The 13,152-nt window shown below is 42.5% G+C and overlaps 1 protein-coding gene across 3 annotated transcripts in view; it reads right to left on the reverse strand.

The window, feature by feature from the left end:
• Window positions 1–13,152, reverse strand: part of LOC137312844 (epithelial splicing regulatory protein 1-like) — a 76,915-nt gene that overhangs the window by 16,491 nt on the left and 47,272 nt on the right. For all 3 annotated transcript variants that reach the window (XM_067979247.1, XM_067979246.1, XM_067979244.1), the window contains exon 14: window positions 7,629–7,779. In XM_067979247.1, the coding sequence (XP_067835348.1) occupies window positions 7,629–7,779 (151 nt within the window). The remainder of the gene's footprint in view (window positions 1–7,628; window positions 7,780–13,152) is intronic.

Genomic DNA, 13,152 nt, shown 5'->3' on the forward strand with positions numbered 1-13,152 from the left:
ACTATGCCCCTTAGTTCTAGATGCTCTAGCCAGGGGAAACAATCTCAGCATTTACCCTGTCAAGCCCCCTCGGAATCTTACGTTTCGATGAGATCATCTCTCATTCTTCTAAATTCCAGAGAGTATAGGCCTATTCTACTCAACCTCTCCTCCTAGGAAAACACTCTCATCCCAGGAATTAATTTAGTGAACCTTCATTGCAATGCCTCCAGGGCAAGCATATCCTTCCTTAGATAAAGAGACCAAAACTGTACGCAGTACTCCAGGTGAGGTCTCACTAAAGCTCTGTGCAACTGCAGTAAGACTACCTTTCTCTTGTACTCCAACCCCCTTGCATAATCAGATATCAGTTGCCAAATAGTCAGCCAACACTCACTGTGTGGACACGTGCATAAAAGAATGGCCACTGAGATGAGTACCAGAAGGACGCATGAGGCGGCACCTTCAACAGAGGAGGTGGAGAAGATCAGAGGGACCAATAGAAAATATTAGCAGCATAACTTTTCGGTGAACAGCTCTTGAAAGTAAAGCGACCTGAAAACTCCCCACGGAGGTGGTGGCACACTATAAATCCTTCATTAGTTAGAATTTAGTGAAGTTGGCTCTAGCTACACTTAAGGTCCATCTTCACACAGCCAAGCAGTAGGTAACCTGTACCACCCCATACACCAGTTCCCACCGTGCACCCACAATAATTGAGATATTGTGGCCATTTCATATAAATTGAGGGGCAAGGGAGTGTACGGTAATTACTACCTGCATTCATTTCCCATTGTTAGTTTCAGAGCAGCGTTAGGAAAAATTCAATGGAGCCTCAGAGAGTCGTAACAGCACGGAAGGAGGCCATTCATGCCGTTGAGTCCGCGCCGGCTCTCTGCAAGGGCAATGCAGCTAGTTCCACTTCCCTACCCTATCCCCGTAGCCTTGCAAATTTGTTCCCTTGAAGTACTTATTCAACTCCCTTTTGAAAGCCACGGTTGAATCTGCCTCCACCACTCCCTCAGACAGTGCATTCCAGATCATAACCACTCGCTGTGCAAAAATGTTTTTCCTCATGTCATCTTTGGTTTTCTTGCCAATCACCTTAAATCTATGACCTCTGGTTCTTGATCCTTCTGCCAATGGGAACAATTTCTCTCCAAGTACTCTGCCTAGACTCTTCATGATTTTGAACACCTCTATCAAATCTCCTCTCAAACTTCTCTGTTCCAAGGAGAACAACCCCAGCTTCTCCAGTCTATCCCCGTAACTAAAGTCCATCATCCCTGGAATCATTCTAGTAAATCTCTTCTGCACCTTCTCTAAGGCCTTCACATCTTTCCTAAAGTGAAATACACCAGTTGTGGCCGAACCAGCGTTTTATAAAGGTTTATCATGACTTCCATACTTTTGTACTCTATGCCTCTATTTATGAAGACCAGGATCCCGGATGTTTTCTTAACTGCTTTCTCAACCTGCCCTGCCACCTTCAACGATTTGTGCACATATACCCCCAGATCTCTCTGTTGCAGTACCCCTTTTAGAGTTGTGCCCTCTAGTTTATATTGCCTCTCCTCATTCTTCCTACCGAAATGTATCACTTCACATTTTTCTGCATTAAATTTCATCTGCCACGTGTCCGCCCATGCCACCAGCCTGTCTATATCCTCTTGAAGTCTATCACTATCCTCCTCACTGTTTACTACCCTTCCAAGTTTTGTGTAACCTGCAAATTTTGAAATTGTGCCCTGTACACCCAAGTCCAAGTCATTAATATATATCAAGAAAAGCAGTGGTCCCAGCACCGACCCCTGGGGAACACCACTGTACCTCCCTCCAGTCTGAAAAACCGCTCACCACTACTCTCCGATTCCTATTACTTAGCCAATTTCGTATCCATGCTGCTACTGCCCCCTTTATTCCATGGGCTTCAACTTTGATGACAAGCCTATTATGCGGCACTTTATCAAACTCCTTTTGGAAGTCCATAAACACCACATATACACAACTGCATTGCCCTCATCAATCCTCTCTGTTACCTCATCAAAAAACTCTATCAAATTGGTTAAATACGATTTGCCTTTAACAAATCCGTGCTGGCTTTCTTTTATTAATCCACACTTGTACAAGTGACTGTTAATTTTGTCCTGGATTATCGTTTCTAAAAGTTTCCCCACTACTGAAGTTAACTGGCCTGTAGTTGCTGGGTTTATCCTTACACTCTTTTTGGAACAAGGGTGTAAACACTTGCAATTCTTCAGTGCTCTGGCACCACTCCCGTATCTAAGGATGATTGGAAGATTATGGCCAGTACTTCTGCAATTTCCACCCTTGCTTCCTTCAGCAACCTAGGATGCATCCCATCTGGGCCAGGTGACTTACCTATTTTAATTACAGCTAGCCTTTCTAGTACCTCCTCTATCAATTTTTAGCCCATCCAGTACCTCAACTACCTGTGCACTTCCTATGACTTTGGCAGCATCTCCTTCCGTGGTAAAGACAGATGCAAAGTACTTATTTAGTACCTCAGCCATGCTCTCTGCCCCCATGTATAGATCTCCTTTTTTATCACTAATTGGTCCCAACCCTCCTCTTACTACCCGTTTATTGTTTACATGCCCATAGAAAACTTTTGGGTTCCCTTTTATGTTAGCTGCCAGTCTATTCTCATACTCTCTCTTTGCCCCTCTTATTTCCTTTTTCACCTTCTCTCTGAACTTTCTATATTCAGCCTGCTTCTCACTTGTATTATCAACTTGACATCTGTCATAGGCCCCTTTTTTCTGCTTCATCTTACTCTCTACCTCTTTTGTCACCCAGGGAGCTCTGGTTTTAGTTGCCCTACCTTTCTCCCTTGTGGGAATGTACCTAGACTGTATCCGAACCATTTCCTCTTTAAAGGCCACCCATTGTTCAATTACAGTTTTGCCTGCCAATCTTTGATTCCAATTTACCCGGGCCAGATCCGTTCTCATCCCATTCAAATTGGCCCTCCTCCAATTGAGTATTTTTACTTTAGAGTGGTCTTTGTCCTTTTCCCTAGCTAATCTAAACCTTATGATACTATGATCACTGTTCCATAACACGGGAGAATTTATAATGGGGAATAAGGAAATGGCAGAGAAATTAAACAAATACTTTGTGTCTGTCTTCAAGGAAGACGACATAAAAAACCTCCCAGAAATACTAGAGAACCAAGGGTCTGGTGAGAATGAGGAACTGAAAGAAACTTGTATTAGTAATAAAAAATACTGGAGAAATTAATGGGACAGAATGATGGAGGACCTGATAATCTACATCCCAGGGTTTTGAAAGAAGTGGCTATAGAGATAGTGAATGCATTGGTTGTCATCTTCCAAAATTCTATAGATTCTGGAATGGTTCCTGCAGATTGGAAGGTAGCAAATGTAAACCCACTATTTAAGAAAGGAGGGAAGAGAGAAAACAGGGAACTACAGACCTGTTATAGCCTGACATCAGTAGTAGGGAAAATGCTAGAATCTATTATAAAGGATGTGATAACATGACACTTAGAAAATAATAATAGGATTTGGCAGAGTCAACATGGATTTATGAACGGGAAATCATGTTTGACAAACCTATTGGAGTTCTTTGAGGATGTAACTAGTAGAATAGATAAGGGGGGAAAACCAGTGAATGTGGTGTATTTGGATTTTCAGAAGGCTTTCGATAAGGTCCCACACAGGAGGTTGGTGAACAAAGTTAGAGCACATGGAATTGGGGGTAATATACTGGCATGGATTGAGAATTGGTTAACAGACAGAAAACAGAGTAGGAATAAACGGGTCTTTTTTTGGGTTGGCAGACTGCGACTCGCAGGGTACCACAGGGATCGGTGCTTGGGCCCCAGCTATTCACAATCTATATCAATGATTTGGATGAGGGGATCAAATGTAATATTTCCAAATTTGCTGATGACACAAAACTAGGTGGAAATGTGAGTTGTGAGGAGGATGCAAAGAGGCTTCAAGGCGATATAGACAGGCTAAGTGAGTGGGCAAGAACTTGGCAGATGGAATATAATGTGGAAAAATGTGAAGTTATCCGCTTTGGTAGGAAAAACAGGAATGCAGAGTATTTTTTAAATGGTAAGAGATAGGGAAATGTTGATGTTCAAAGGGACCTGGGTGTCAGTGTACATGAGTCACTGAAAGCTAACATGCAGTTGCAGCAAGCAATTAGGAAGGCAAATAATACGTTGGCCTTTATTACAAGAGGATTTGAGCACAGGAGTAAAGGTGTCTTACTGCAATTGGTGAGACCGCACCTGGAGTATTGTGTACAATTTTGGTCTCCTTACCTAAGAAAGGATATACTTGCCATAGAGGAAGTGCAATGAAGATGCCCCAGACTGATTCCTGGGATGGCGGGATTGTCATATGAGGAGAGATTGAGTAGACTAGGCCTGTATTCTCTAGAATTTAGAAGAATTAGAGGTGATCTCATTGAAACATACAAAATTCTTACAGGGCTCGACAGGGTAGATGCAAGGAGGCTGTTTCCTATGGCTGGGGAGTCTAGAACCAGGGGTCACAGTCTCAGAATAAAGAGTAGGCCACTTAGGACTGAGAAGAGGAGAAATTTCTTCACTCAGAGGGTGATGAATCTTTGGAATTCTCTACCCCAGAGGGCTGTGGAGGCTCAGTCATTGAGTACATTCAAAACAGAGATCGATAGATTTCTAGATAGTAAAGGCATCAGGGGATATGGGGATGGCGCAGGAAAATGGCATTGAGGTAGAAGATCAGCCATGATCTTGTTGAATGGGGGAGCAGGCTCGAGGGGCAGGATAGCCCACTCCTGCTCCTATTTCTTATGTTCTAAATGTTCCCCCAATGACACTTGCTCCACTTGGCCCATCTCATTTCTCAAAACCAGATCCAGCAATGCCTCCTTCCTCGTTGGGCCGAAAACGTACTGGTCAAGAAAGTTCCCCTGAACACACTTCAAAAATTTCGCCCCCTCTTTGGCCCTTACACTATTACTATCCCAGTCTATATTAGGATAGTTGAAGTCCCCCATTATCACTACTGTAAGGTTTTGCACATCTCTAATTTCCCTGCAAATTTGCTCCTCTATATCATTCCCACTAGTCGGTGGCCTATAGAATACACCTAATAGTGTAATGGCACCTCTATTGTTTCTTAACTCTAATCAAATAGATTCTGTCCTTGACCCCTTCAGGACATTCTCCTCAGTCAATATTGCCACCTCACCTCCTTTCTTTCCTTCCCTATCTTTTCTGAACACCTTGTATCCAGGAATATTTAGTACCCAATCCTGCCCTTTTTTGAGCCAGATCTCCATTATTGCCACATCATCTTATCGTGTGGCTAATTGCGCCTGCTGCTCACCAACCTTGTTTACTACGCTTCCTGCATTTACGTACATGCACTGTAAACCTATCTTAGACCTTCTTGTATTCTCTCTTAGTCTGATCCCATCTAATACTGTACTATTTCCCACGCTAGTGCTATCTGAGTCTCCCAATCCTTTGAGCACCTTGTTTCTCCTTTCCAAGGTTACATACTGGTGCCCAACTCCCTGCCAAATTAGTTTAAACCCTCCCCCACAAAACTAGCGAACCTCTCTGCAAGGACATTGGTCCCAGCTCTGTTGAGGTGCAACCCATTCTGCCTGTACAGTCCCATTTCCCCCAGATCTGATCCCAATGCCCCAGGAATCTAAAGCCCTCCCTCCTACACCATCTCTCCAGCCACGTTTTCATCTGCCCTTTCTTCCTATTTCTATACTCACTAGCGCGTGGCACCAGGAGTAATCTGGAGATTACTACCTTTGAGATCCTGCTTATTAATCTCTTTCCTAACTCCCTAAATTCTTCCTGCAGGACCTCATCCCTCTTTCTACCAATGTCGTTTGTACAGATATGGACCACGACCTCTGGCTGTTCACCCTCCCCCTTCAGAATGTTCTGCAGCTGCTCTCTGGCATCCTTGACCCTGGCACCAGGGAGGCAACATGCCATCCTGGAATCATGTCTGCAGCCACAGAAATGCCTGTCTGTTCCCCTAACTATTGAATCCCCGATCACTATTGCTCTCCTGACCTTTCTCCCCGCCCCCCCTCCCCCAATACTGTACAGCTGAGCCACCCATGGTGCTGTGGACTTGGCTCTGGCTGCACCCCTGAGAGGAACTCTCTCCTTCACCAGTATTCACCGGTAAGAGAGTGAGATACCCTTTGGGGACTCCTGCACCACCTGCCCGGTCCTCCATGTCTGTATGGTGGTGATGATTTAACCTTTCTTTTATTTAAAAAAAAAGAAAGCCATAAATCTTCAGTTGGGTAGTGCTCCAGTAGTGTTTTTCTCTGTAAATATGAAATTATACTTCATATGATGGCAAATATTAATTTTTCTACCATAGATTGCTGTAAACAAGCTAAAAGGGATGGTATTACAACAGTTATTGTTGAGTGAAGTTCACCCATACTAATGTAACTTATACCACAGCTCATTATGGATTGATGTGACTATATGAGCACCATGGCAGGTAATTTCTGGTTATCTTTGTACGTCCCCTGATGCCATAATTATGGTTTCTTGTTCTGTTCAACTTCAAATGCATATCGTATTACTAAAAATGTTTTTAAAAAAAACAAATAGCATTCACAAAATGGGCTAATTGACAGTGTATGGAACTCAGTCCCATTCGATCACAGATTCAAGCTATGTTAGTTTTTCGACTAATTTGAACAATTCACAAAGGGGGAAATAATTCTTCCTGTAGTCTGTCCACAGCATAGCTGTTTTTTAGTGACCAGTGTTATGTTGGCAAGTTTCAAAATGTAGTTTCTAGAATATCTGGCATATGCAAGAATACAGAAAACATAAGTGAACATCTGCCACCAATAAAATCTGACCATTAGTTTAGCAACTAGTTTCCAAGATTTGTTGAGTGAAAACACAAAAGGTGATTTTCTGTCAACCAAACTGAACCAGAGTTTCAGAATCTGTGAACAGAGTTCCTGACCCAGACAGCTAAATAGTGAATAAACCTTTCTCTGTCATTGTATCACATAAACCGATGAACTAGTCATTAAAATACAAAAATACTATTCAACAGTTCTCTTGCTCTCTCCATTTTTCTTCCTCCTCTCCTTAAGGCTGACTTTTAATACAATGTGGTTCCACAAGTGCTGGCAACCCTCCAATACCCCACCCAATTGGTCTTTCATCATGAGTAAGCCAAGATAGTGAGTGTCAACAGACCAGTCAACTGTGGAGACATCACAATCAAGCCCAATCCTGTCCAGCAGGGGCCCCTAGATTGTGATCAGGAGTAGGAATCCTAGAGGGTTCCTCCTCCTTACACTAAGGCACTGAGGCCAACTGTGATGTGATATCGCATCGTCAGCTGAGGTCAGCTAACAACACAAACCGAAGATCGAACACGAGACATTCCTGCAAACCAACAATTTTTTTCAGCACAATTTACATAAATAGCTTTATTGTGTTGATTGGCATTATTTTGTTTGGATCTAATTATGATGGAGATTGTGGGTGTTCCTGCAAATTGGATCTTTACAGAAGCAATTAAATTTATCCCTGCATAACTGTCTGAGAGTTCCACCTTCAGACCTAAATTGCTTTTCAGGAAGCTACTAACCTGATAGCCCTGGAAGAAATTAAGGATTTCCTTGACTCCAGTGTTGTAAGCTAGTCCTTGCATCCTGACGATGGTGCCAGGCTGTGTTGGGACAGTGGCGGCGGCAGCAGGTGTTGGGAAATAGCCTATGCTGGTCGGGGACCCAGGGGGACTAGAAATAAAGAGACAAGTAAAGATAAAACTAGACGATGTCTCCACAGCCTCATGAGTGTATCTGATGCACACATTTGGTATAAAAATAGAAAATACTGGAACTTCAAATCAGACAGATCAGCATCTCATGATGCATTAACATTTCAGATGCAAAGGTTCATCACAACTGACAGGTTCAGGCAATAAGTTTATTTTTCAGGTATAACCCATTGTTATTTATGTCAGTTCTAATTAAAGATTACATCTGAAATGCTAAACTGTCTTTCCCTTTCAGAGGCTTACTGACCTGCTATGCATTTCCAGCATTTTATATTTTTATTTCAGATTCACAAAATTCATGATTTCCTTTTTACTTTACAATGTTGGTGGATGATCAATTTTATAAATCAGAGTGTTTCCTGCTCATCAGTCAGGGAAAAACAACTGTCTGCATGATGATAACCACATAAAAAGGTATAAAGTGCAGAGACCTCACCCCACACATCCAGCAATCCTGCCAATAAACTCTAACTATTCCACCAGAAAGGCATAGCTTTTTGAAGAATCAGTAGTTTAAACATTTTGAAACTTATAAATATTTAACCTGTTGAATATTGACTCCCACAAGTATGTTTCTAGTTTTCAATAACTTAACATTAGTAGGATTACCACCAGTCTGGTTTTCGACAGAACAGTTTGGAAAGTTTCTTAGTTGTTCAGTTTTTAAACACCCAACTTATTTTACCCATAATGTCTGTGGTTCATGGCACCATATCATCTGGGAGATAGGCTCTTCCTGGTATATTACGGTGCTGCAGCCAGTGATTGGCTTTCACAGATTTTAACTTTGAGGGCATTGTTGCACTCTACATCATCCTTGGCAACCTCTTTTTGTGCCAGTAAAAGAGGCTGCACTTAGGGATCCTGTCAAAGTCTAATACTGAATTTTCAAAAGGTGGAGACCCTAAACACTAGTTGAATGTATTTATCTCTACATCATTGTAGCTTGTCCTTTGCTCCAGAAAACTGTTTGATTAAAGATCTGAAAAAATGGGAAAGGGAGGGAGCTCAAGAATATATAATATAGAGAGAGGCAGCAATCACAGATTAATACTGTAAAGCAGCAACAGAAAGTCAAGCTACTTGGGTAGTGGTTTCACCAGTAGTGCCAGATTCAGGTATCCAAGTTGGCAAATGAGTACATGCAAGGCTATTCTTTTCTCCAATTACTGTTGGTAATCTATAGATTGTTTCAACTAAGTGTAAAATGCATCATGTAAACAGAGTTTAAACTATAGTGTAACATAATTAATTCAAGGCAAAATATCAGTGGAAATATGAAAACATTCTACAATTTTAATAAAGTTTACAGGGTTTCCATTACAAGTAACAGAGGTAACAGAGAGGGTTGATGGGGGCAATACGGTTGATGTTGTGTACATGGACTTTCAAAAGGCATTTGATAAAGTGCCACATAATAGACTTGTCAGCAAAATTGAAGTCTATGGAATAAAAGAGACAGTGGCAGCATGGATATAAAATTGGCTAAGTGACAGGAAACAGAGTAGTAGTGAACGGTTGTTTTGCATACTAGAGGAAGGCATACAGTGGTGTTCCCCAGGGGAACTAGGACCGTTGCTATTTTTGATATATATTAATGACTTGGGTGTACAGGGCACAATTTCAAAATATGCAGATGACACAAAACTTGGAAGTGTAGTAAACAGTGAGGAGGATAGTAATAGACTTCAAGAGGATTTAGGCAGGCTAGTGGAATGGGCATACACATGATAGATGAAATTTAATGCAGAGAAGTGCAAAGTGATACATTTTGGCAGGAAGAACGAGGAGGGGCAATATAAACTAAAATGGTACAATTCTAAAGGTGGTGCAGGAACAGAGAGACCTGGGGGTATATGTGCACAAATCGTTGAAGGTGGCAGGACACTTTGAGAAAGCGGTTAAAAAAACATACAGGATCCTGGGCTTTATAAATAGAGGCATAGAGTACAAGAGCAAGGAAGTTGTGTTGAACCTTTATAAATCTCTGGTTCGGCCACAACTGAAGTATTGTCAGCAATTCTGGGTACCGCACTTTAGGAAGGATGTGAAGGCCTTAGAGAGGGTGCAGAAAAGATTTACTAGAATGGTTCCAGGGATGAGGGACTTCAGTTACGTGGATAGACTGGGGAATCTGGGGTTGTTCTCCTTAGAGCAGAGAAGGTTGAGAGGAGATTTGATAGAAGTGTTCAAAATCATGAAGGGTTTAGATGAAGTAAATAAAGAGAAACCGTTCCCATTGGCAGATGGATCGAGAACCAGAGGACACAGATTTAAGGTGATTGGCAAAAGAACCAAAGGTGACACGAGGAAAAACTTTTTTACAGAGCGAGTAGTTATGATCTGCAATGCGCTGCCTGAAAGGGTGGTGGATGCAGTTTCAATCATGGCTTTCAAAAAGGAATTGGATAAATACTTGGAGAAAAAATTTGCAGGACTACGGGGAAAGAGCGGGGGAATGGGACTAACTGGATTGCTCTTACAAAGAGCCAGCACAGACTCAATGGGCCAAATTGCCTCCTTCTCTGCTGTAACAGTTCTATGATTCTAAGTAACTAACAGGGTTTTCTCATGGATGAACAGGTTACTTACTGTTCATTGGTCCATAGTGACAATACATGCAGCCGAATCTATTATAAAAGTCTGTGTTATCACAAAGTTGTCATTCTAGAAAAATATTTCCCTTGCTCATATAGCCAATAATGGAGTTTGGGTCTCAATAAGGAGGCCCTGATATATTGTTGTTCCTCGCAAGTTAATAGTAAGGAGGTTTAACCATAATATTAATGGGAGGAATCAACTTATTCCCTAGTCAACTTTTATCATGTTGAAGAGTTGAGGGGGTAACCTGGACAGTGAGTGATGGCCCTGGGTGGGAGATGGCGAGTGTATTAAAACTCAGCTCAATCCAGTCTTCACATGATGTCCACACACACACACACACACACACACTTCCAGCAGGAAGCAATCATGAGCGGAAACCCTTGTTGATTTTCCCCTCACTATTTTGGTTTAAAATTTCCAAAGAATGAAATATTCTCAAGTAATTTTTAGTTTCAAAATACACCCAGTGGCTGAACCAGAAAATGCTGGAAAGAGACAGTGGGGAGAATTTTAACCCCAGGGCAGTGGGAGAGGGGGAATTAAATTATAAAAATTTAATTGTGGGGGGGGGGGGGGGGGGGGGGGTGAAGGAGTAACTTGCTCTCGAGAGGCGAGTAAGTAATTTAAACATGTTAATAGATTTTAGCAGGGTTTTAGGTTTAACGGCCATGATGGAAACCCAGCAGCTGAAAGGAGGAGAGACCTGGGTTCAACAGCTAACTAGTTTTTAATAGTACTGCTTGTGGGCCAGGAGGAGCAGGAGTGAAAATCGGCCTCCCTCCCAGAGATCGGAAGACCCCCTCCCCGCAATCAGATACCATTCCCACCCCGCAGTGATCCACATGATCTCTCCCACCCGCGATCTCCAGGCCGACCAGTGATCTTTCCCTCCCTCCCTCCTCTCCGGTCCCCTGCTGCAGCCTTATGCCGCAGGCCTTCCAGCCCAACAGATAGCTAGCCTCTCATCGTGGCCAGGAAACTGAGAAAAAAAATTCAAATGAGGTCCTGCTGTTAAAAGCTCTGCGTTCCCTGCATTTCCAGGTTTTTCAGCCTCGACAAGTCCCCCCCCGCCACCGCCGCAAATATCAGGGCCAGTAAAGCAGTTAGCCTCTGTAAAGAGAAAAGTTAACATTTTGGGTGTAACCCTTTTCCAGAACAGATCTGTTTGTTAGAATGGACTGCTAGCATTTGCTATTTTTTTTCTTTTCCCCCTTTATGTCCACTGGCTCTCAGGAACACTAAGACTATTTGTTCACTACTCTCCTGAAACACACAGGTGAATTTTAAATTCCTCTTTCCAGTGGGAACGGCGTGGTAGTGCCCTGAAAATCTCAGATACATTTGCCACCCCGTTCCCACGTCGTCATCAGAGCCCGATCTGCATATTTAAAGAGGATTCCGCCGACTTGGGGCAGGTGTCCTTGCTGCCTTCAATTTAAAATTGTAGTTGGCCAAATCGGCCCAGGAAAGGTGTTTGTAAGTTCCTTGCTCCATTTTAACTCCCCCATGGATCTCTGAATGGGAAAGATTTAATTCCCCAACACTAAGATCTCTCACTTTGAGCAGAACTTTTAAAAAAATGTGGTTAAGTACATTGCTCTGTTTACAGGGTTGGGATAATATCTGCAGTAATTTAACTGTAAGGCCAGTCTGCACATGGTCTTTGTAGTGATTTTCTATGTCAAAAAAAGAATAAATCATATGTGGACTTGTACTCAGGATTTTGCCATACTTGTAACTTTTTATTTTTGTACAGTATTAATTATTTTCTCCTCTTCGCCAGTGTTGATCACCCCCCACCACACATCATTCCCAGGGGGTTGAACAGGTGACCTGTTCCCATACTGGCTCAGTTCAATTACTGGCCTCTAGGAGGTACAGTCCTGGAATGCCTCCTTATCTTCCCACAGGAAAGGATCTGGCCTCCATTGGATGCCTCCCAACAACAACACAACTGAAGTCACTTTGTGGGAAAACACAGGCATAGACCTATATCACAGCATTCTTTTTTAAAAATTTGTTCATGGGATGTGGGCGTCGCTGGCAAGGCCAGCATTTATTCCCCATCCCTAATTGCCCTCGAGAAGGTAGTGGTGAGCTGCCTTCTTGAACCGCTGCAGTCCGTGTGGTGAAGGTTTTCCCACAGTGCTCTTAGGTAGGGAGTTCCAGGATTTTGACCCAGCGACGATGAAGGAACGGCGATATATTTCCAAGTCAGGAATGGTGTGTAACTTGGAGGGAAACGTGCAGATGGTGTTCCCATGTGCCTGCTGCCCTTGTCCATGTCAGGTATACTGAAGCTCCAACACACTACATCAACTACTATCAAGCTCTCTCTACTTAAATTTGAGTTGCATCCTGAAGTATTGCTTTAATAAGGTTTGCACATAGGCACACATCACCAGGCCGCTGTACAAACACAATTTTCTGAGGAAAGCTGTTTGTCTGCTGCCCGAGTTTAGGGGTTAAGGAGTATCGGCCACTGCCCAGTAACATCTGACCTTGTAAACTTAAAGCAAGCAGCAGTTCACAACTGCTTGATGGGTCAAAAAATTCTTGACATTACGATAAGGTTAACATAGTTGGTTTATTGGCTGCAGTTTAGTCATTAACTTACTTTTTTTAAATAAATATTTTTCTTTTTATTGCTTTTCCATGCTCATGAATTTTAAGATCACAACTTAAGATAATGGTGGCCATTAATTGGTTTGGCCAGAGGCTGATTCAG

This window comes from Heptranchias perlo, chromosome 3, assembly GCF_035084215.1.
Source record: "Heptranchias perlo isolate sHepPer1 chromosome 3, sHepPer1.hap1, whole genome shotgun sequence".
Lineage (NCBI taxonomy): Eukaryota > Metazoa > Chordata > Chondrichthyes > Hexanchiformes > Hexanchidae > Heptranchias > Heptranchias perlo.